The 18,428-nt window shown below is 39.9% G+C and overlaps 6 protein-coding genes across 10 annotated transcripts; 4 read left to right on the top strand and 2 right to left on the bottom strand.

Moving 5' to 3' along the window:
- Positions 1-1,010: 1,010 nt before the first annotated feature.
- On the top strand, positions 1,011-5,898 carry LOC124202602 (probable sodium/potassium/calcium exchanger CG1090). Its single transcript, XM_046598961.1, has 11 exons — positions 1,011-1,464; positions 2,692-2,872; positions 2,974-3,228; positions 3,294-3,394; positions 3,470-3,657; positions 3,824-4,053; positions 4,122-4,424; positions 4,499-4,600; positions 4,661-4,792; positions 4,867-5,007; positions 5,080-5,898. The coding sequence occupies exons 1-11, from the start codon at positions 1,447-1,449 to the stop codon at positions 5,136-5,138; spliced, it is 1,710 nt and encodes a 569-aa protein (XP_046454917.1). The 5' UTR covers positions 1,011-1,446; the 3' UTR covers positions 5,139-5,898.
- Positions 5,899-6,136: 238 nt separating this feature from the next.
- LOC124202603 (eukaryotic translation initiation factor 4E type 2-like) lies at positions 6,137-7,528 on the bottom strand. 2 transcript variants are annotated; one of them, XM_046598962.1, is made up of 7 exons: positions 7,324-7,528; positions 7,184-7,259; positions 7,004-7,056; positions 6,733-6,937; positions 6,515-6,667; positions 6,318-6,454; positions 6,137-6,229 (listed from the first exon to the last, which is right to left on the bottom strand). In XM_046598962.1, the coding sequence occupies exons 1-7, from the start codon at positions 7,350-7,352 to the stop codon at positions 6,187-6,189; spliced, it is 696 nt and encodes a 231-aa protein (XP_046454918.1). In that variant the 5' UTR covers positions 7,353-7,528; the 3' UTR covers positions 6,137-6,186. The 2 variants fall into 2 exon arrangements, with proteins under 2 accessions (XP_046454918.1, XP_046454919.1); XM_046598963.1 differs by having other exon boundaries at positions 7,004-7,041; positions 7,324-7,527.
- Positions 7,529-7,811: 283 nt separating this feature from the next.
- On the top strand, positions 7,812-10,734 carry LOC124202596 (H/ACA ribonucleoprotein complex subunit 4-like). Of its 3 annotated transcripts, none has more exons than XM_046598950.1 (11): positions 7,812-7,900; positions 8,097-8,236; positions 8,507-8,723; positions 8,780-8,895; positions 9,090-9,339; positions 9,400-9,560; positions 9,625-9,864; positions 9,931-10,034; positions 10,095-10,239; positions 10,299-10,436; positions 10,609-10,734. In XM_046598950.1, the coding sequence occupies exons 1-11, from the start codon at positions 7,888-7,890 to the stop codon at positions 10,663-10,665; spliced, it is 1,581 nt and encodes a 526-aa protein (XP_046454906.1). In that variant the 5' UTR covers positions 7,812-7,887; the 3' UTR covers positions 10,666-10,734. The 3 variants fall into 3 exon arrangements, with proteins under 3 accessions (XP_046454906.1, XP_046454908.1, XP_046454907.1); XM_046598952.1 differs by having other exon boundaries at positions 10,503-10,734; XM_046598951.1 differs by having other exon boundaries at positions 7,820-7,900; positions 8,100-8,236.
- Positions 10,724-18,027, bottom strand: LOC124202600 (chromatin complexes subunit BAP18-like). The gene is made up of 5 exons (XM_046598960.1): positions 17,926-18,027; positions 11,394-11,517; positions 11,268-11,328; positions 11,103-11,204; positions 10,724-11,035 (listed from the first exon to the last, which is right to left on the bottom strand). Exons 2-5 carry the CDS (start codon positions 11,440-11,442, stop codon positions 10,762-10,764), a joined length of 486 nt encoding a protein of 161 aa, XP_046454916.1. The 5' UTR covers positions 11,443-11,517; positions 17,926-18,027; the 3' UTR covers positions 10,724-10,761.
- Positions 12,039-17,335, top strand: LOC124202598 (inositol 1,4,5-trisphosphate receptor-like). 2 transcript variants are annotated; one of them, XM_046598954.1, is made up of 10 exons: positions 12,039-12,132; positions 12,295-12,528; positions 12,592-12,883; positions 12,956-13,844; positions 13,906-14,017; positions 14,078-14,833; positions 14,904-15,298; positions 15,354-16,056; positions 16,126-16,570; positions 16,634-17,335. In XM_046598954.1, exons 5-7 carry the CDS (start codon positions 13,985-13,987, stop codon positions 15,141-15,143), a joined length of 1,029 nt encoding a protein of 342 aa, XP_046454910.1. In that variant the 5' UTR covers positions 12,039-12,132; positions 12,295-12,528; positions 12,592-12,883; positions 12,956-13,844; positions 13,906-13,984; the 3' UTR covers positions 15,144-15,298; positions 15,354-16,056; positions 16,126-16,570; positions 16,634-17,335. The 2 variants fall into 2 exon arrangements, with proteins under 2 accessions (XP_046454910.1, XP_046454911.1); XM_046598955.1 differs by lacking the exons at positions 12,039-12,132; positions 12,295-12,528; positions 12,592-12,883 and having other exon boundaries at positions 13,653-13,844; positions 14,078-14,806.
- LOC124201661 (heat shock protein 83-like) lies at positions 12,521-13,848 on the top strand. Its single transcript, XM_046597823.1, has 5 exons — positions 12,521-12,528; positions 12,592-12,883; positions 12,956-13,053; positions 13,171-13,652; positions 13,715-13,848. The coding sequence occupies exons 1-5, from the start codon at positions 12,521-12,523 to the stop codon at positions 13,846-13,848; spliced, it is 1,014 nt and encodes a 337-aa protein (XP_046453779.1).
- Positions 18,028-18,428: the final 401 nt, after the last annotated feature.

The raw sequence follows: 18,428 nt of genomic DNA, 5'->3' as shown, positions 1-18,428 counted from the left end.
TCTGTAATAATAGGAATTGATAGCCGCATAGCAATCCACCATTTATTTGAATTTCTAGATTGTTCTAATGACCTTAAAGCATAGACGTGTAGAGGACACTTTTCCGACGTCAAAAGTTAACGATAATGCCCTTGATGTACTGGCACTAACGGAAATTGGTTAGTAATAAAAAAAGAAAAGAAAATGGTCTGACGCATTTCTCTAGAAAAGGCATTTTGAGTTCTTGAAGGATCGAACTGTAGTTTCTATATCTATTTTTCGACCGCATTGCGTTAATTCCATTCATGAAAAAATGCTTAAATGTCAGTGAGAGACTGAACGTTTCCATGTCTAATAATAATAACGGTTCATGATAATTAAGTAAACTATAGATGTGTAGTTGACAGCAATATGTACACAGCAAAATTCCGAGAACGACGGAATCGTTCCATCTATATCTCTAGCCTGAGTGAGAGTCTAGCGTAGTGGGCAGACAACAAGGAAACCACTCTATCGATCGAGTGTCCTGTGATAAGAGCAATACATGACTCGAATAATAGGTTAACGCTGATAAAAGATCTATAAATAATTTAAGGAATCTTTAAATATAATATTTGTGCCTAGACCAAAAGACATCAATTATAATGCTTTCTTTGATGATAGAGACAGAAATAGGTTTATCACCGAAAACGAGTTTAAGCAAGTGAATTTTTTAAATGAAAGCTACACTGCTTGCTGACTCTGAATTTGTCTAAAAAAATCAAAGCTTGCGCACCTCCGAATTGTAGCATTACATTTGCAGTTTATTGAATTTTTAATCAAAAGGTGGCGTTAAATCGGGTGAAAATATTATTCATTGAAAAGCCAAGAAGCGTTAGCTGGCTTTATTGATATTGATAATGGTGCCACAAAGCTCTAAAGTATGCAAATTCTGTATGTGTTTTTTTTTTCTTTTTTCAAGATGCGTAAGGCATGCGAAGAGTCAGCCGAATGATCGATAAAATACCAAGCCAAGAGTCTTTGCATGCAGTCGGCAACGTCCGTGCATACATGAAATGCGCCAAGTTGTGCGCAGAAGCAAAAGAAAATCCCCCCGCCCCTATAGTCTATCCACTCACCCTCCTTACATTCGTTTCTCCTATTCTAACCCTCGAGGAGGAGGAAGAGTTGGCTTTCTTTTATGGCTGAAATAAGTCTAGTCTTCTCGACTGGGCAACGTGTATCGGGTGTTTGAATTCCACGGTAGTTGCCATCTTTTGCCTGTGTGCTTATATATTCCATTTCTCTGGAAAATTTCAAATTTCAAGTGACATCTGCACTCTCCAACTTCAATTCAAGCCCATTGCGTAATAAGCTATGTCGAGTTGATAGAGTTCCGTTTCCAACTAGCACCGTTCTCGCCACGTCATTGGATTCTCTACCGACAGCTACCAACACGAATCGGCCCGACGCTTTCGAAATATCTAAATGTCATTCCAACAACCGGTAAATGCTCACTCTTCAGATTCTCGTTAATTAATTTCAGCTCGAATATTTTAGCAATTTTATTGTCATTGTAAGAAAAAGCGTCGAACGTTTTTTTATTACGTGATTTTCTTAATTGTAGAAATGTCTGTAGAGGGAGTCTATAGGAATCGCAGGGAATTGTATTAATCAGCGAATAAAGGCGGTCAAATTCAGCCATCTTGTCGCCTTTCTGATCTTCTATCGCTCTGTCGAGTAATCGACATTTCTGACGTAGGCGAAAATCTTTCGGCGGCCAGCATGCACTTTGGTTTTGTGGAAGTGAGTTACAGAAACCAAAAAAAAAAAAAAAAAAAACGTTTAAAATAAATTCGATTTGGTAACGGTGATTACGTTTAATGGAATTGTCTGTAATAAAATCGTTTTTGGTAGAATCCCTCGCTGCTGTCTGTCTAAATCGTTTAATTTTTTAGTTGTGAGACATGTTGACGGGTTGCAAGTAATGAGATTTAGTCATGCGAGTGCATTACTACCGAGCATTTTTCAACGTTAATAGCTCTGCTGTACTGTCGTCATATATATAGCATGCCTTCCACGTATTACATCACTCCTATAACTCACAATTGTGCGTTCGTAACTTATTTAATCAGACCAGAAATTGTCTTTTAAGTGATTTGAGCCGACCGCAAGTGCTTTATGTTTCATTTCGTTTTTGAAAGGCTAGACGTTGGGGTGTTGTATATTTTTCGCCAAAGCCATTCGGCAAACGTAGAGATGTGTTTCTTTTTAATAATAATAATTCCTTAACGAACCCAATTATCTTTCCAGTTGGTCTCCTTTGTCTGGTGAACAGGAAGAAAGGAGACACTGATTTCATGTGTAACTTCCTAACATTTGGCAATCTGACAGCTGGATGGAACAGACAGTGTCTTATAGTTGGGCATCTTAGTAAAGATGTCTGGCTTTCTTACTTTTGATGAAAATGAGTTCGAGGAAAGAAGTGCAAAAGAATGTTGGTGTATAAAAGACAATAAATTAGGTCCCTATCGTGTGCTGCGCGATCTAAGGATCTAGATAGACGTCGATATCACGAGCCACCATCTTAATCGATCCGACTAACTGGCCGACAAAAGCGAACATTTTCTTGCGTTGGAAATTGATTTTCTTCACCTGTTCTTGTATCTGAAAACGGCTGCAGCAATAGTATTTAATAACATTGTATTGATTCTTCATTTTGTCTCAACCCAGACAGCGGCGAGGAGTGTCGGACCAGTTTTTGCGAGATGCAAGCGTGCCAACCGCCGGAGATGCATGTGGGCTTATCTGGTTGGACTTAGTGTTCTTGCGCTGATCCTGGTGACATCACATCTACCTCGTTCTGGCTTCAATCCCACGACTTTTGTCGATAATGATGACCCAATCGAAAGCGGTGAGTAGCTTTACTTTACTTCCAATAGTTTCTCTTTAATTCTGTTTGGATTATTTCAAAATTACATTACTCTACTTAAATGTTTGATTAATTGAATTTAGTTGGGCTTTGGAGACGCCATTTGTTGGCAAACGAAGAAAAACGAACGTCGACTGCAACGCCAATTTTAGATCCGTTCGCCGGAATCAACTGCACTCCTCCGGCTATTGAAGAATTTCCACGGCCAGGCATCCCGCAATATGTCCGAGCCAAGGGTGGTCTCGTGGTCCACTTGCTCGTTTCCGCTTACATGTTCCTGGGTCTATCCATCGTCTGCGATGACTACTTCGTTCCTGCACTCGAAAGGATGGTGGAATGTATGTTGTAAATTTGTTTTTCTTATTTCCGACAATAATCAGCTAATGAAACCGATTTCCGGCAGCCCTGCACATGTCTCAAGATGTGGCGGGAGCTACTTTTATGGCAGCTGGTTCATCCGCTCCAGAACTTGCAACTGCAGTGATTGGTGTATTCATAGCCAAGGTAATGTCGAATGAATTTCTCGGGTTCTTTCATCAGAGTCAAATAAATGTAACTGATATATGTATTTTGTTACAGGATGACATAGGTATCAGTGGCGTGATTGGCTCTGCCGTCTTCAATATCATGTTTGTTATCAGCGTGTGCGCCCTCTTTTCCGGAGGTGTCATCTATCTGAATTGGTGGCCGCTTGTTCGTGACTGCATCGCTTATTTCGTGGCCATATTTGCTCTTCTCTTCACCATCTACAATGAAGTTGTCACATGGTAATGGAAATATTCGACATTCCAAATATCGATTTTGGAGCTTTATTGTCTTATCAAGAATGTTTTGTTACCATTTACCATTAACGTGCGCCATTAAACCTTGGCAGTCAAAAAATCTATTCGATTTTGTTTTAATGGTAACGTAATCGTTTTGGACTATCCAAAGGTACGAGTCGACCATTTTCCTGATGCTCTACGTGGCCTATTGTGTAATGATGGTCTACAACTCTCAACTGGAGCGATGGGCAAACACTTTGCCTATTCCTATTCCCGACTACGCCCGTAGACTTCCCGGTGGGGAAAACGCGTCGCTGATGCCCTACAAGAATCTTGACTCGGAGGCAGGTGGCATTAGTGGCCCCGCTGGGAAACTCTACACCGACGAAAGATCCCCTGGTAATGCCTCACACATCCAGGAAACTTTGTTCCGATTTTAACATTTTTCTTTGGAAATACTTCAATAGATTCTGTGAAATCTTCGATTGACGGAAATGTTGGTCCCTGTGACGCTGGAGGCACTTCCGGCCCTTCGATCAGCAAGATTAAAGAGGAGGAGGCAGAGCGATTTTCGCCGTGGGTACCACCAGTAGAATTTCTAGACCGGATCACGTGGGCCATCTGCCTGCCGTTGCGTGCTGCTGCTTACTACACGATGCCCAACTGCCGTTTAGAGAAATGGGGCAGTTGGTTCCTTGTTTCTTTTTTCATCAGCATGCTCTGGATTTCCATCTTTTCCTACGTCATGGTCTGGATGATCACTATTATTGGTTAGTAATATTTACTCATTCGAATATGTTTGTATTTATTAGACGGTACATTATTTTACTAAATTTGTGATCAGGTTTCACTATGGGAATTCCGGATACTGTGATGGGATTGACGTTTGTGGCTGCTGGTGTCAGTATTCCCGACATTCTAACCAGTTTGGCTGTTGCCAGAGAAGGTGAAAATGACTGAATAAAAGGAAAATTTGATACAAATAGTAATCATTCGTTCTCTTTAGGTTACGGTGACATGGCTACATCCAACGCCATCGGCAGCAATGTATTCGATATTCTCATTTGTCTGGGGCTACCTTGGTTTCTTCAAACGGCCGTCGTTGATCCGGGAAGTGTAGTTCGAGTCATCAGCAAAGGTACTGTACCACCGACACTTTCACCATTGCTCACGTTTACGGAACCATGAAGTATTATTCTGTTAAAAATGCAGGATTAACATATTCAACCCTATCATTGCTGTCAACCATTGTTTTCTTGTTGGGCGCCACTCATCTGAATGGCTGGAAGCTGGATCGCAAATACGGAGTTGCTCTTCTGGGGTGGTATTTGTTCTTCATGATCATCGCTTCTAGTACGTTTAAATTAGGTTTTATTCTAACTAACGCTGAATTTTGTATTAACCTATTCATAAATTTTACTCTAGTGTACGAGATGAACATCTTTGGCTACTTTAACCCGCCGGAATGTGACAGCGAATTTTGAGAAATGAAGCGCATCTATTCTAGGTGACCATCTTACACCAACAAATATCATCTTCTTGGCAACTCCAGTCATGCAGTATTTATAGGGAATCAATTCATGGTAACCTGGATTCAACAGGGAATGAAGCTGATATACAATCCGCACTATCTAGCTTACAAGCTGTTTCCCGGAGCTTGAACGGGCTCCGCAGCTCTCGGCCGCACATATATGGTCCTTGGTAGAGCTCAAAATTTTTATTCTACTAATCTATACAGATACAACTGCAACGATGTTTACATTCACAATAATATAAAATTATAGTTCATTTATTGTGTGGTTTAAAATTTTGTTTATTATTTTGCGATGGTCCGCCATCGTCCTTTTGTTTGTTTACATTTGATTCGTATTTCGGTGTCTCGACGTGTGCCAATTTGTTGATGTTAAATAAGTAAGGTTGCTTTCCATTTTCCTCTTTTGTTAATTTCAGTATTATATTTCGCAATCTATTTCACCGTGAAACCTTGTTTATCGTAAATCACTACTTACAATTCCGAATCGAAGTATCACCAGCAAAATTTTGACGTTCGTCGAGCGGTGAGCTACAATGGATGTTGATTTTTGATTTCCACTTTTCTCATTTAATATAACCGTTCATCACCCTATTCCACATACATTACGCATGTTTCTCACCTGAAAAATCTAGCGCATTTCTTAATTCTAGGCTGAATGTACTACTCCGTGTTAGTAGCATCTCAAGCTAATAAATCAACCGTCTGTCAAATGTGTGGTTTTGAGGAAAAATCAATTAACAACAAATAGTTTCACCACAAGCTCCCATGCTTTACAGTGTAAAGCTAATAAGTAATCATTACAACATTTGACGCTTAAGTTGGTTCTTCCATAAAAGTATTGAATAAACTCGTATTTAGAGATTATTCAACGAAGAATGTTAGACACATTTGAATCAAACTTTTATAAAGCTAGAAATAACAGTATCGGTAATGAACACCGTGACCAGGTCAACTTTCAACTTATTTATATTCCGCTTGAGATGTAAAATATTGTGTCTTTATCGGACAAAGACATCGGTATTCCGAAAACTGGAATTGTCCCTGGAGATTTGAAGGGAGAAGAGGTAGAGGAAAGAAAGAGAAAAAGATTATGAATTCTCATTTGAATGGCGAGACCACCATTCCGTACTTTAGAGAATCCGTGTGGTTTTTGTATTCAAGTATTGTGTTCGGTGGAAGGTTTAAGACTCGACGAAGTGTATCTCGAATTCGGTTGGTAGTAGCCTGATCACTTGCAATTCGATTCCATACCGAAATAATATCCTCCTAAAATATATATATTTATATAAATTATATGATTTTTAACACAAAAAACATTTTTCTTACAGCAAATCGAATTGAGACGACAGCTCCACATATTTCGTCGCCTACCATAAATTGTTCGCCTAACATAGCTAATATTAAGTTCTCCCAACAACGTGAGGCTAAACCTTTTCGAAGACGCACAATCCATTTACCACCACAACGATTGGCATCATCCTGTTGGGAAAAAAAAGTAGGTTAATAAACACTTCACCACCCTTATTATTATTTAATAATACAACCTCCCACATTGGTTTGATTCCATCTTTAAATAAATGAAAGTCACTGTGACCAGAGAGTTCACAAGGCCTGACCAGATGGCAATAGTATGACCAAAACTGTTCTACAGAAGCAAAACGTCCAACCATTCTTAGATTCTGATCAAAGCTTTGGGGTGCTGCATGTTTTCCAGGAGCTCTCCGACTAAACCACAAACAGTATGTGTATCTAAAAACAAATGGTATTTCTATAATTAACATGTACTAATAAAAGTAATATCATTTTCATGTGTACTGGAGTGGATGTTCTTCTCGAGGAACTTGAATGGGTTGCTGAAAAAAATTAACCTTTAAATTAGTAGGAAAAAATGGGTAAGTGAGCACATAAATTCGTCTATCGCAATTATCACATCATTAACATAGAGTTAATAGATATTACAATAATTTTTTGTGTATTATGCAGTTAATATCTCACCAAAATTAAATCCTTTTTCTTTCTTTCTTCACTGAATGAAGTTTCGTCGTCATCACTGTCTTCGCTGTTGTTCAACCTGTCGAAAAGCAACAAAGTAAACGCAAATTCTATTAAAACATGTATAAAATTTGAAAACTTACGCATCAAATTTATTGTTATTAAGGGCCATTTGTAAATAGTTTACGAAATCGGAGTGTTACAGTCAAATTGTTCACTTAATTTATACACCAATTTGCAGCATGTAGTAGAAAGACTAAAGAAAGAAACAAGCAGTATGTCCAGAAATGTTGTACAAATTTTAGATGGTGAAAACACTAAACAGTACCCACACTATAGAGTAGCGAAAAATTGCCACCAGTTGCCACCAGGTGACCTTCAAGAGGTTTTGGCGCCACACACTAGAGTACCCTTCCCAAAGCCAAAGCGCCACGGCCCACGGGAGAAAGATGTTATAGTTATTGTAACTTCTAATGTAATGGTAATAAAGAGATAATTTGAACCATTGAATTTTAAAATCAAGTAAAATATTGGAAATACATGTCATAGCAGAAAAAGTGACTTCGTGATTAATTTTTTTCCAAAAATAAGAATCAAAAATCAAATGGCAACGCTCAACACTTCCGCTCATTGGTTTCTTTTTTTGTAGCAGAGGTTTTTCAACACATTAGATCAAAGACAGGACTTCGAACCACGTGTGAAGCACGATGCATTCATCTGGTAAGCGCCATCACATAATATAAATTTTACAAGCTAGTTATAGGGATCGATTATGTGTTTTCACATGGAAAAGATGCATTGTAGTTTGCTGCACAAATAGTATGATTCGAAATTTACATTAATTTGGTTAATTCTGTGATCTACGGATTAATGTTGGTAACACGTGTCGGTTAATGTTAGCATTCCTGTGTTTCAGAAGTCCTAGGAGAGAAACAAAGTGGAAAGAAGTCAAGAAAGTCCTTGGGAGATATTCAAGGAGATTCAGACTTTGTGTTGGAGCCATCAGAAAAACCAGTAGCAAAATTGGACTGTTCACAATGGCCGCTGTTACTAAAGGTATGTTGTTAAATATTAAATTAAATGTAGATGTTCTCAAAATAATTTATTTTAGTATCTATCTATACAAGCATTATGCTAAGAATGCTAATGATTAATTTATCGAAAGTAGTGGACTGAAAAGACTGAAGACACTCAAAGATAATGAAGCATTTAAAACTAAATTCTTAAAATTTTTCTAGTTTGAAACTTGATCTTTATAGATATTAATTTTTCCCTTGTTATTTATTAAGAAATGTGAACATTTTCTAAATCATCTTTTTTTTTCAGAATTTTGACAAGTTAAACACAAGGACAAATCATTATACACCTCTTCCAAGTGGTTGTTCACCATTGAAGAGGCCAATTAAAGATTATATTCATGGCGGTTTTATTAATCTTGACAAGCCATCTAACCCAAGCTCTCACGAAGTAGTTGCCTGGATTAAGAGGATTCTAAGATGTGAAAAGACGGGTCATTCAGGAACATTGGACCCTAAAGTTACAGGTATGTTGATAGCACTCAGAAAATCCCATGGACTTTACTAATTGAATATTATACAGGGTGTTTGATTGTTTGCATTGATCGTGCTACAAGGCTGGTCAAATCTCAGCAGGGAGCTGGCAAAGAGTATGTTGCCATATTTAAGCTTCATTCTGCAGTTGAAGATAACAATCAGGTAGTTTCTTGACCCTTCTAGTTGAAAGCCTTATGCTAAAGATGCTAATGATTAATTTATCGAAAGTAGTGGACTGAAATGACTGAAGATAATTAAAGATAATGAAGCATTTAACTGAATTCTGTTAATTTTTTAAGTTAGAAACTTGATCTTTATAAATACTAATTTTGTATATATTTTTTTTATTTATTAAGATTCCTCGAGCTCTTGAGAAGTTGACTGGAGCTTTGTTTCAGCGTCCACCACTGATCTCGGCTGTTAAGCGACAACTTCGTGTGCGAACCATTTACGAGAGTAAATTTTACGAGTACGATGCCGAGAGACAAATGGGTATCTATTGGGTTAGCTGTGAAGCCGGAACTTACGTTCGTACCCACTGTGTCCATCTCGGTTTGGTGCTAGGCGTAGGAGCTCAGATGGCGGAACTCAGAAGAGTTCGTTCTGGTAAGCCAGGAAGTTTCTTTTTGTGTGTGTTCTTAAGATGAAGATTTTATTTTTTATAAGGTATCCAAAGTGAAAAAGAAGGGTTAATGACTATGCACGATGTAATCGATGCGCAGTGGTTACATGATAATCATAAGGACGAAACATATCTGCGGCGGGTTATTCGTCCATTAGAGGCATTGATGATGTCTCACAAGCGAATAATCATGAAAGACAGTGCTGTAAGTGTGTTAATATTTATCTATAATATTCTTTATAATAATGTGTTAAAAAAATATATAACAGGTTAATGCCGTTTGCTATGGAGCTAAAATCATGTTGCCTGGTGTATTGCGGTACGAAAATGGTATCGAACTAAATGAAGAGATTGTTATAGTAACAACCAAAGGAGAAGCAGTGGCTCTCGCCATTGCTTTGATGACGACAACAACCATGGCTTCATGTGACCATGGTATTGTTGCCAAAATTAAACGTGTTGTCATGGAGCGTGACACTTATCCCAGGAAATGGGGACTTGGACCTAAAGTAAAAATTGATATAGTTTACATTGGCGTTACTTGTATGTATATGTATGTATTTGTTTAATTTTAGGCTTCCGTCAAGAAGGGTATGGTGAAACAGGGACTCTTGGATAAGTTTGGCAAACCTAATGACAAGACACCTAAAGATTGGTTGACATCTTATGTAGACCTAAAGTATGTAATTCAACGCAGTATTTGTATCAAATTTTTCAATAATATTATATTTTTCTGTAGCGTTAAAAAAGAAAAGGTTGAACCAACTGAAGATGCTGAGGCACGAAAAAGAAAGTTAAGTGAAACGAGCGCCGTTGCTGATCCGTTGTCAGAATCCATGACGGAAACCAAGGAGAAGAAGAAGAAGAAAAAGGACAAAGACCGGGTAAGTGTTTATACTCTTGTGAAATAATGATGTCTTAATCATTTATGGATGATTTTCAGGAGCCGCAGGGTAATGAAAGCATTCTTGATGCCACCGTAGAATCGGTTCCTGAAACCAAAGAGAAGAAAAAGAAGAAGAAAGATAAAACAGCTGAAAATGAAGACCTTTCAATTGCAGTGGACACATCAACAATCAAGGTAAATTAAACTTGTCAATTAATTTTTTTTTTAAACAAAGGTGTCGTGATTATTTAATGAAAGTAGTGAACGGAATATTTCTGACGAAAATTACCTAAATGAAAACATACTGCAAATATTATTCGCCGAGTAATTTGGTATGCATTAGTAATGTGAACATATTTCTATTTAGGAGGAGTCTGCCAAGAAAAAAAAGAAAAAGAAAGATGTCGATCGGGAAGATGATTAATTATAATTGAAATAATTTGTAATATTATGTTTGCAAGAAAATTCGAAAATACAATTCATTTCATTTTTATGCTGTGTATTAATTTATCAGAAAGTTTCAAGATGTGACAACTTCATTTGCTCCTTCAAAATTTAACCCTTCAACATCAACTTCATTTTCAGAGGCATTTAACATGTTCAATGTCACTTCAGCTGTTGACTTGTTATTAATCATTTGGGGCTGTTGTTGAACAACTACAACTGCTTGCTGAGGACTTGAATTAATATTCTGGAGTGGACTTGGTTGAACAACTGGTTGGCTGATGACTTTGGACAAAGGAATACCTGCTGCCTCAAAAGTTTTTTTCTTCAAACTACCATGAATTTGTGTCCTAATAAATAGAAGCAAATAAAATTTGAAATTTGAACACTGACATATGATTTTTGCAATCAACTTACACTGTCTTGTCTTTAATATGTTCAGAAATCTTTTCAAGATCTTCTCCAAAGCGCTTAATGGAACTTCTCAACATTTCAATTTCATCTTCACTCCATTTTGACCTGTATAAGAAAAAATTAAAAATACAACAGTGTTACAAAAGTAAATTACTTTAAATTATTTACCCAGCATTGGCATTTTCTGAGGAATGTAGCTGCATGGTCAATTTCCCCAACGTACTGAAAGCTAAGAAAAATAATGGCTGAAATCACTCATTCAACAATTACCTACATACACCATGTGTATTTTACCTAATCCTGCAGCTCCAAATATATCGGCAACCTTATTAGCAGAGTTCATTCTTGTGCACTTTTACAAACAACTAACCCAGAAAATTCACCACAAAGTCAATTATTTGGTATAAAAAAACATAATTTCCCGTAGGGATTCTAGTCACAGTCGAAGGAGGCTCAGTTTTGACACGCCACCGCTGCAATTCAAACTGCAAAATTCAATTGCAGTAATTAGACACTTAAATTTACGTAATTGTGACAACAATCACGCAAATTTTTGTAGGCATTTGATTAAACAAAGAAATCTCTTTAAAATGGATCACATTTTACGAAGATATAATAGATTTATTTTTTAAAACAGCGATTCTAAGTCAAACGGGGCTCAGTTTCGAAACGCCACCGCTGCAATTCAAACTGCAAAATTCAAAACGCCACTAAACATTAACACAAAATTTACGTAAATGTCTTACAAATCACGAAAATTTTTGTATGAAAGAGATTAAACAAAGAAAGGTCTTCAAAATGGATCACATGAAGATATACTAATAGCTGTATTTTTTACACAGCGATTCAAAGTCGAACGGGCTCACTTTCCCGGCTTGATGTGTGTCAACCCAAAAGCTATAGTTTGCAGGCCTAACAAGAAGCGAATTTGGTGGCAATTTTTACGACTGCCCGGCGGCCTTGTATACATGTAGATCCCCACCAAACGTGAACAGAAAAGCGTCCGGTTTGTTTGTTTACGTTTTAAAGCAAAGTAAGTTTTACTACTGTACTGGTTTAGACAAACAAATTGGTTATTTACACATTTTTTGATATGCCTCAAGTCCATAGATATATGTAGAATTTCTATTTTTGAGTGTGATCTACCACAATTGACAAACATTTCTTACTGAAATATTTTCCTTTTCCTTTTTAGATGCCTGGAGAAGTTCAAATGGAAGACGAAGCTGAGACTTTCACATCCCAGGCCAAGATTGCTCAGCTTATGAGCTTGATTATCAACACCTTCTATAGTCGATCTCCAACTCCTCAAATGCCCTAGTCAAGATCCGTTATGAATCCCTGACTGACCCAAGCAAGTTGGACAGCGGTAAGGACCTTAAAATCAAGATTGTCCCCAACAAGAATGCTGACTCACTCTCATGGATACGTAAGTTGAGAAATTTAGTTCCTCCTATTTGAACACGAATTTGACTGTTCTGTTTCTCTTTAGTGGTATCGGCATGATCAAGGCTGATTTGGTTAACAACTTGGGTACTATTGCCAAGTCTGGAACTAAAGCTTTCATGGAAGCCCTCTCTGCCGGAGCTGACATCTCCATGATTGGTCAGTTTAGTGTGGGTTCCTACTCTGCTTACCTGGTTGCCGACAAGGTGACAGTTCATTCCAAGCACAATGATGATGAGCAGTATGTTTGGGAATCGTCAGCTGGTGGTTCTTTCACCATCAAGCCTGATCACAGAGAACCCATGGGTAGAGGAACCAAGATTATCCTCCACTTGAAGGTATGTTCTTTGTCTTCATTGGCATAATTTCCAATATGCTCATGCCTGTATTTTTTTTTTCATTATTGACAGGATTATCCGATGGATTACCTGGAGGAGAAGAAAGTCAAGGAGGTTGTCAAGAAGAACTCACAGTTCATTTGCTACCCAATCAAGCTATTGGTTGAGAAGTAGCGCGACAAGAAAGTGAGCGACGATGAGGCTGAGGAGGAGGAAAAGAAGCATGAGAACGACAAGAAAGTTTTACGAACAATTCAGCAAGAACCTGAAGTTGGGAGTCCATGAAGATTCTACCTACGCAAGAAGATCGCTGACCTCATCCGTTTCCACACTTCCGCCTCTGGAGAAAACCAGGTTTCCTTCAAGGAATACGTTTCCCGCATGAAGGAGAACCAGAAACACATCTACTACATCACTGGTGACAACAGAGAACAAGTCAGCAACTCCTCATTCGTCGAGCGTGGCAAGAAGCGCGGATTGGAGGTCATCTTCATGACTGAGCCCATTGATGAGTACGTCGTCCAGCAGCTCAAGGAATACGATGGCAAGCAGCTCGTCTCCGTCACCAAGGAGGGTCTGGAACTCCCCGAAGATGATGGAGAAACCAAGAAACGCGAGAGCGACAAGGCCAAATTCGAGGGTCTCTGCAAAATCATAAAGGACATCTTGGACTTCGCTCTTCAACAAACCAGCCCTACACTTGGGGGCCAGCAAGGCCAGCAAAATATTTCGATCGTAGCGTCTTCAGTCGGGAATCTTCGCAGTCACAGTTGAGCGTCCGCTTTGATCGGACAATTATTGATGGCCTGTAAGACATTGTCGTCTTGTTAGAGGCTCAACTGCATTCTTTGGTTCAAGCCAAGTCTTCCGTTATCGTCGATGTCCTTTACCGACCGGAATACCTTTTCCAGCCTGGCACGGAAGCACAGAAAAAGTGTGACAATGGCGGATTCATTCGCAGGTAAATTTGACTTGTATTTATGTTAACCATTGATCTTACTTGGAATTTATTTTTATTGAAGATTGATTAAACACACCGAACGATTGCTGGAGGACAAGGAGGAAAAACTTTGCATCCAAGTTCTCAACACCTTACGTCAGATGATGAATTTCGATGTTCACAATGGCGAAAAGGTAATCATTCTATTAAAATTTGAGGCAATAAATTTACCTTAATGAATCAATTATTACCAGGGAGACGCATTGAGAAAGAATCTTTTAGTTCGCTACTTTGCCAAACCAGCCTCTCATAGTTCTAAAAAGACCGAGCTCTATGGCGGAAGCGGAATCTCTGGTGCTGGAATTCATTCAACATTATCTGGTGGTACTGGTGTTGGAGTTTGTGTGGGACAATCGTCATCGCTGACAACCCACGGACCTGGAGGACGTCTCCTGTCGCGAGGTGAAATGTGTTTGCCCGAGGTGCAAGTGTACCTGGACCGAGAAGGCATCTCTGATTTGGTGGCCGAATTGGTCATGAAGTCGTCGTTGTTGCCCAACGTTTTCATGGAAGCGGTCCAGTTGGGCATCGCTCTGCTGGAAGGCGGCAACCCCGTCATCCAGCGGAGTCTCTACACGAAATTGCAGTCGGCCGAGACGAGCGCCATCTTCTTCAAGGTGTTCCACGACAAAGTCAGAGAGTCGCAAGCGGAAATCAAGTCCACCATGTCGGTCAACACGATCGAAATGGCCTCGGCGGGTAACAACAAGCTCAAGGACCATTCCCATGAAATGAAGGATCATTTCCCGTACGACATGAAGATGAAACATCAACGCATGATGTCCACAAGAGCTTCAAACGGTAACGTCACTGTAGGGGAGCGCATGGATCCTTACAGTGACTCGTGGAACAGCTCCAGGTTGGATGATTCGACTACCACTACAACGACGTTGAGTAGTGTCAACTTGACGCTGGAGAACTTGGTGAGACAACAACAACAACCCAAATCGGTACAACAAAACTTGAATTCGTGATTTTATTAAAATTCTTGTAAAAAATAAATTGAATTCGCCCTTATAGTTAACTACGGCAACTGATTCGGACATGGAGTCCAAGTTGTCGGCTAAGGTTCTGGTAATGCTGCCCGTCTTCCGCTTCCTGCAGTTGCTGTGTGAGAATCACAATCGAGACCTGCAGAACTTTTTGCGGGCCCAGTCCAACAAAAAAAGTTACAATTTAGTGTCAGACGACACTCATGTTCCTCGACTGCATTTGCGGATCGACGACGGGCGAACTGGGTCTGCTCGGCCTCTACATTAATGAGCACAACGTCGCCCTCATCAACCAAACCCTGGAAACATTGACGGAATATTGCCAAGGACCTTGTCACGAAAACCAAAACTGCATCGCCACTCACGAGTCGAATGGACTGGACATCATCACGGCTCTTCTTCTTACCGACATCAATCCATTAGGTAACAATTTCCTTTCATTAATTTGATTCTAATAATTATTTGATCAATTATTTAGGACAACGGAGAATGGATCTTGTTTTGGAGTTGAAAAACAACGCCTCCAAGTTGTTGCTGGCCGTCATGGAGAGTCGTGGCGACAGCGAGAACGTGGAAAGGATCCTGTACAACATGAATCCTCGCCAATTGGTGGACGTCGCCTGCAAAGCCTATCACCAAAAGTTGGTCGGTGGAGAAGAGGCGGCCAATCCGAAAGAAGTCGCCAGTTGGCCACAACATTTACATTTTGTGACACCAGTTGGCGCAGCACAACAAAGAATTGGCCGCCCTGATGAAACCGCCGCCAGTGGACGGAGTCAGCGGTGATGCGGCCCTGCAGTACTACGCCAATCACACGGCGCAAATCGAAATAAATTGTCCGTCACGACCGGACGATGGAGCAGATTGTCTTCCCCATTCCGGAGCGGAAATGTGCGAGTATTTGATCAACGACACGAAAGTGTGCGTCTTCCACACGGCGGAGCGCGACGACCAGGGATCGAAAGTGGCCGCCTTTTTCGAAGGAGTCGACGACATGTTTGACGAGATGAAATGGTAGAAGAAATTGCGCAGACAGCCGTTCCTCTTTTGGGACAGCTCGCACATGTCCATCTGGAGTCAAATCCTCTTCAATTTGGCCGTCATTATCAACCTGATTGTCGCCTTCTTTTACCCGTTTGACACTGACGGACCGGCTCCTGATCCTCGCACTCACCTGTCAGGTCTGCACACCTTTAAACAGTGACTCCCATTTCCATCTTTTCAACGATCTTTTCCCTTTATTAATTCAGGTCTCATCTGGGCCGTCATCCTCCTATCCGCCGCTGTGGCCATCACGTTAACCAAACCGTCGGGTATTAGGACTCTCGTCATGACAGTCATCCTCCGGCTTATTTGCTCAGCCGGCCCTTAACCCACAGTGATGCTCCTTGGCACCGACACGGTAGTGTTGAAGGGCGTCCATTTTCTGAGCATCATGGGCAACGCCGGGACATTTCAGCGGAGCGTCAGACAAATCTGCACGGACACGGAGATTGTCTACCACGTCGTTTACCTCATCTTTTGCTTCCTCGGACTCAGCACCCATCCGTTCTTCTTCTCCGTCCTTTTGTTTGACGTCGTCTACCGCGAGGAGACGCTGCTCAACGTAATCCGCTCAGTGACGCGAAACGGCAGGTCCATCGTTCTCACTGCCGTTTTGGCTCTCATCCTAGTCTACATGTTCTCCATCATCGGGTATTTCAGTTTCATGACACTTTTCTATGTTCCATATTGAAATCCTTTTATTTTTGCCACAAGAAACGGACAAGAAAGTCGGGATGGTCGTTATTTCCAACCGTTGGTCGAGTCTCCCAGATTATCGTCAGTTCGTCACCTCCCAGTACGGCTGGACAGCCAACATGGAGCGTATCATGAAGGCTCAGGCTTTGAGGGATACCTTCACCATGGATTACATGGCCGCCAAGAAGCACTTGGAAATCAACTCCGACCATCCCATCGTCGAAGCCCTGCGCGTCAAAGCAGAGGCTGACAAAAACGATAAAGCCGTCAAGGATTTCTTCATGTTGCTGTTTGAAACCTCTGCTGTCATCTGGTTTTTCCCTGGAAGAGCTAGCCGTCCATGCTTCTGATCTCGCATCTACCGCATGATCAAATTGGGTTTGTGTATCGATGAAGATGATGTCCCTGCTGGTGGTGAGGAAGCCGAAGAAGCCGAAGAAGAAATGCCGCCATTGGAGAATGATGAAAATGCTTTTCGCTGGAGAAAGGCGATTAAACGTGTCAATTACTGTTATAAAACACAAACTCAGTTTCTCTCAATTGTTCTTATTTCAGCGTTTTTGCGAACTGAAATGAGGGCATTCATATGATAAAACTAGTCTTATTTTCTTAAAATCATGGCTTTACTTAATTTGCGTTGCTCCCTCATTCCTGGCATTGTATAACTACGTGTTAAGAGTTGGAATTTAATACAACCAATCGCGGTTTGATATATAAAAACTTTGTTCGATTTCTCTCCATACCCCTGCTTGTGACAGCTATCCAACGACACCGAGTTTCGAATAGAAAAGCGGTACATACAGCTTAACATTTTGGTCATGAGAAATGATTGTAGAAAAATGATGACGAATGGAATTGGTTATTCGTGGAAAAATTCACTAGGCTACTCAACTAAGTTGATCCATAAATCACACTTCGCTAATCTATAAGTGAGTTGAAGCGAGTTGAAAAAAATTCTGCCCTCTCTTCATTAAAAAACAAAATTTGTTGCCTAGATATTCCGGCTTTAAAGTTGCATTAAATGGCTTCCATTCCAACATGATAGGGATCCAAATGATACAAGTTGTTAAACTGGTCAAAAGGTAACCGAACAAAAAAAAAAGTTAGGCGTGCTCCTGGATTACAGTTACACCCCAAAATGATGTCTATAATAAGCGCCGAGCAATCACCCTACATTGCGCGAAAAAATACTTAACCTATATATATAACCTTACCCCTAACCCCCCAAAATTTATTATGCACACTCCCTCATTTAAATTAAACCCCAAAGTCCCGGAGGGAAACTGGCGACGCTAGGCGCGAGGCACAATTCGAAGGATGCACAAAACTGAAAGTCTGACAAAAATAAAGCGGGAAGAGTACCCCGTAGCACTTAAGCTAAATGATATGTATATCGATCAACACATATATCGATAATTTATTTTTGACGCATAGCCTAATATTTTTAGTTTAATTCGACACACAAGCCATCGTAATATTTTAAAAATTTGACTGTAATTTTAGCACGCATTAAATATTGTGATAAAATCATTTATGAATCCATGATTGATCATTTGTGTGAAACTGTGAACAAGCTGAGAACAGAGAAAACGAGACAAAACACTCATTGATAAGAAGTGCGCTTTTTGGATTTGTCATTTCGAATATTTAGTACTGATACTTACGTCCAGAGGCGTTGAGGACAAGTTTCTAGTCTAACTTTATCTGTGGACCAACTTGTAAAAATTTTAAATTAAATAAAAAGAATTGTTCTCATGGCGGTTGTCATACGTCATATGTTGTCTTGTTTTATATTAACTAAACAACGCGAAAA

The sequence above is a fragment of the Daphnia pulex genome, chromosome 9 (assembly GCF_021134715.1).
Source record: "Daphnia pulex isolate KAP4 chromosome 9, ASM2113471v1".
NCBI lineage: Eukaryota > Metazoa > Arthropoda > Branchiopoda > Diplostraca > Daphniidae > Daphnia > Daphnia pulex.
Note: the sequence above shows the minus strand (reverse complement) of the source record. Positions and strands in the feature narration are given on the sequence as shown.

Excerpts from the sequence above, each read along its gene's own strand:
- LOC124202596 (XM_046598950.1), top strand. Across the intron at positions 8,724-8,779 it reads ATTGGACCCTAAAGTTACAG|GGTGTTTGATTGTTTGCATT; the intron begins GTATGTTGATAG and ends AATATTATACAG. Across the intron at positions 10,240-10,298 it reads AGAAAAAGGACAAAGACCGG|GAGCCGCAGGGTAATGAAAG; the intron begins GTAAGTGTTTAT and ends GATGATTTTCAG.
- LOC124202598 (XM_046598954.1), top strand. The coding sequence starts at position 13,985 with ATGATGAATTTCGATGTTCACAATGGCGAAAAG. Across the intron at positions 14,018-14,077 it reads ATGTTCACAATGGCGAAAAG|GGAGACGCATTGAGAAAGAA; the intron begins GTAATCATTCTA and ends AATTATTACCAG. Across the intron at positions 14,834-14,903 it reads AACAACAACAACCCAAATCG|TTAACTACGGCAACTGATTC; the intron begins GTACAACAAAAC and ends TCGCCCTTATAG.
- LOC124202603 (XM_046598962.1), bottom strand. The coding sequence starts at position 7,352 with ATGGCCCTTAATAACAATAAATTTGATGC. Across the intron at positions 6,938-7,003 it reads CGAGAAGAACATCCACTCCA|ATACACATACTGTTTGTGGT; the intron begins GTACACATGAAA and ends ATTTGTTTTTAG. Across the intron at positions 6,668-6,732 it reads GAATCAAACCAATGTGGGAG|GATGATGCCAATCGTTGTGG; the intron begins GTTGTATTATTA and ends TTTTCCCAACAG.
- LOC124202600 (XM_046598960.1), bottom strand. The coding sequence starts at position 11,442 with ATGAACTCTGCTAATAAGGTTGCCGATATATTTGGAGCTGCAGGATTA. Across the intron at positions 11,329-11,393 it reads ATTTGGAGCTGCAGGATTAG|CTTTCAGTACGTTGGGGAAA; the intron begins GTAAAATACACA and ends TATTTTTCTTAG. Across the intron at positions 11,205-11,267 it reads TCAGAAAATGCCAATGCTGG|GTCAAAATGGAGTGAAGATG; the intron begins GTAAATAATTTA and ends TTTCTTATACAG.
- LOC124202602 (XM_046598961.1), top strand. Across the intron at positions 4,425-4,498 it reads CTGGATGATCACTATTATTG|GTTTCACTATGGGAATTCCG; the intron begins GTTAGTAATATT and ends ATTTGTGATCAG. Across the intron at positions 4,793-4,866 it reads AGTTCGAGTCATCAGCAAAG|GATTAACATATTCAACCCTA; the intron begins GTACTGTACCAC and ends TTAAAAATGCAG.
- LOC124201661 (XM_046597823.1), top strand. Across the intron at positions 12,884-12,955 it reads AGATTATCCTCCACTTGAAG|GATTATCCGATGGATTACCT; the intron begins GTATGTTCTTTG and ends CATTATTGACAG. Across the intron at positions 13,653-13,714 it reads CGGGAATCTTCGCAGTCACA|AGGCTCAACTGCATTCTTTG; the intron begins GTTGAGCGTCCG and ends TCGTCTTGTTAG.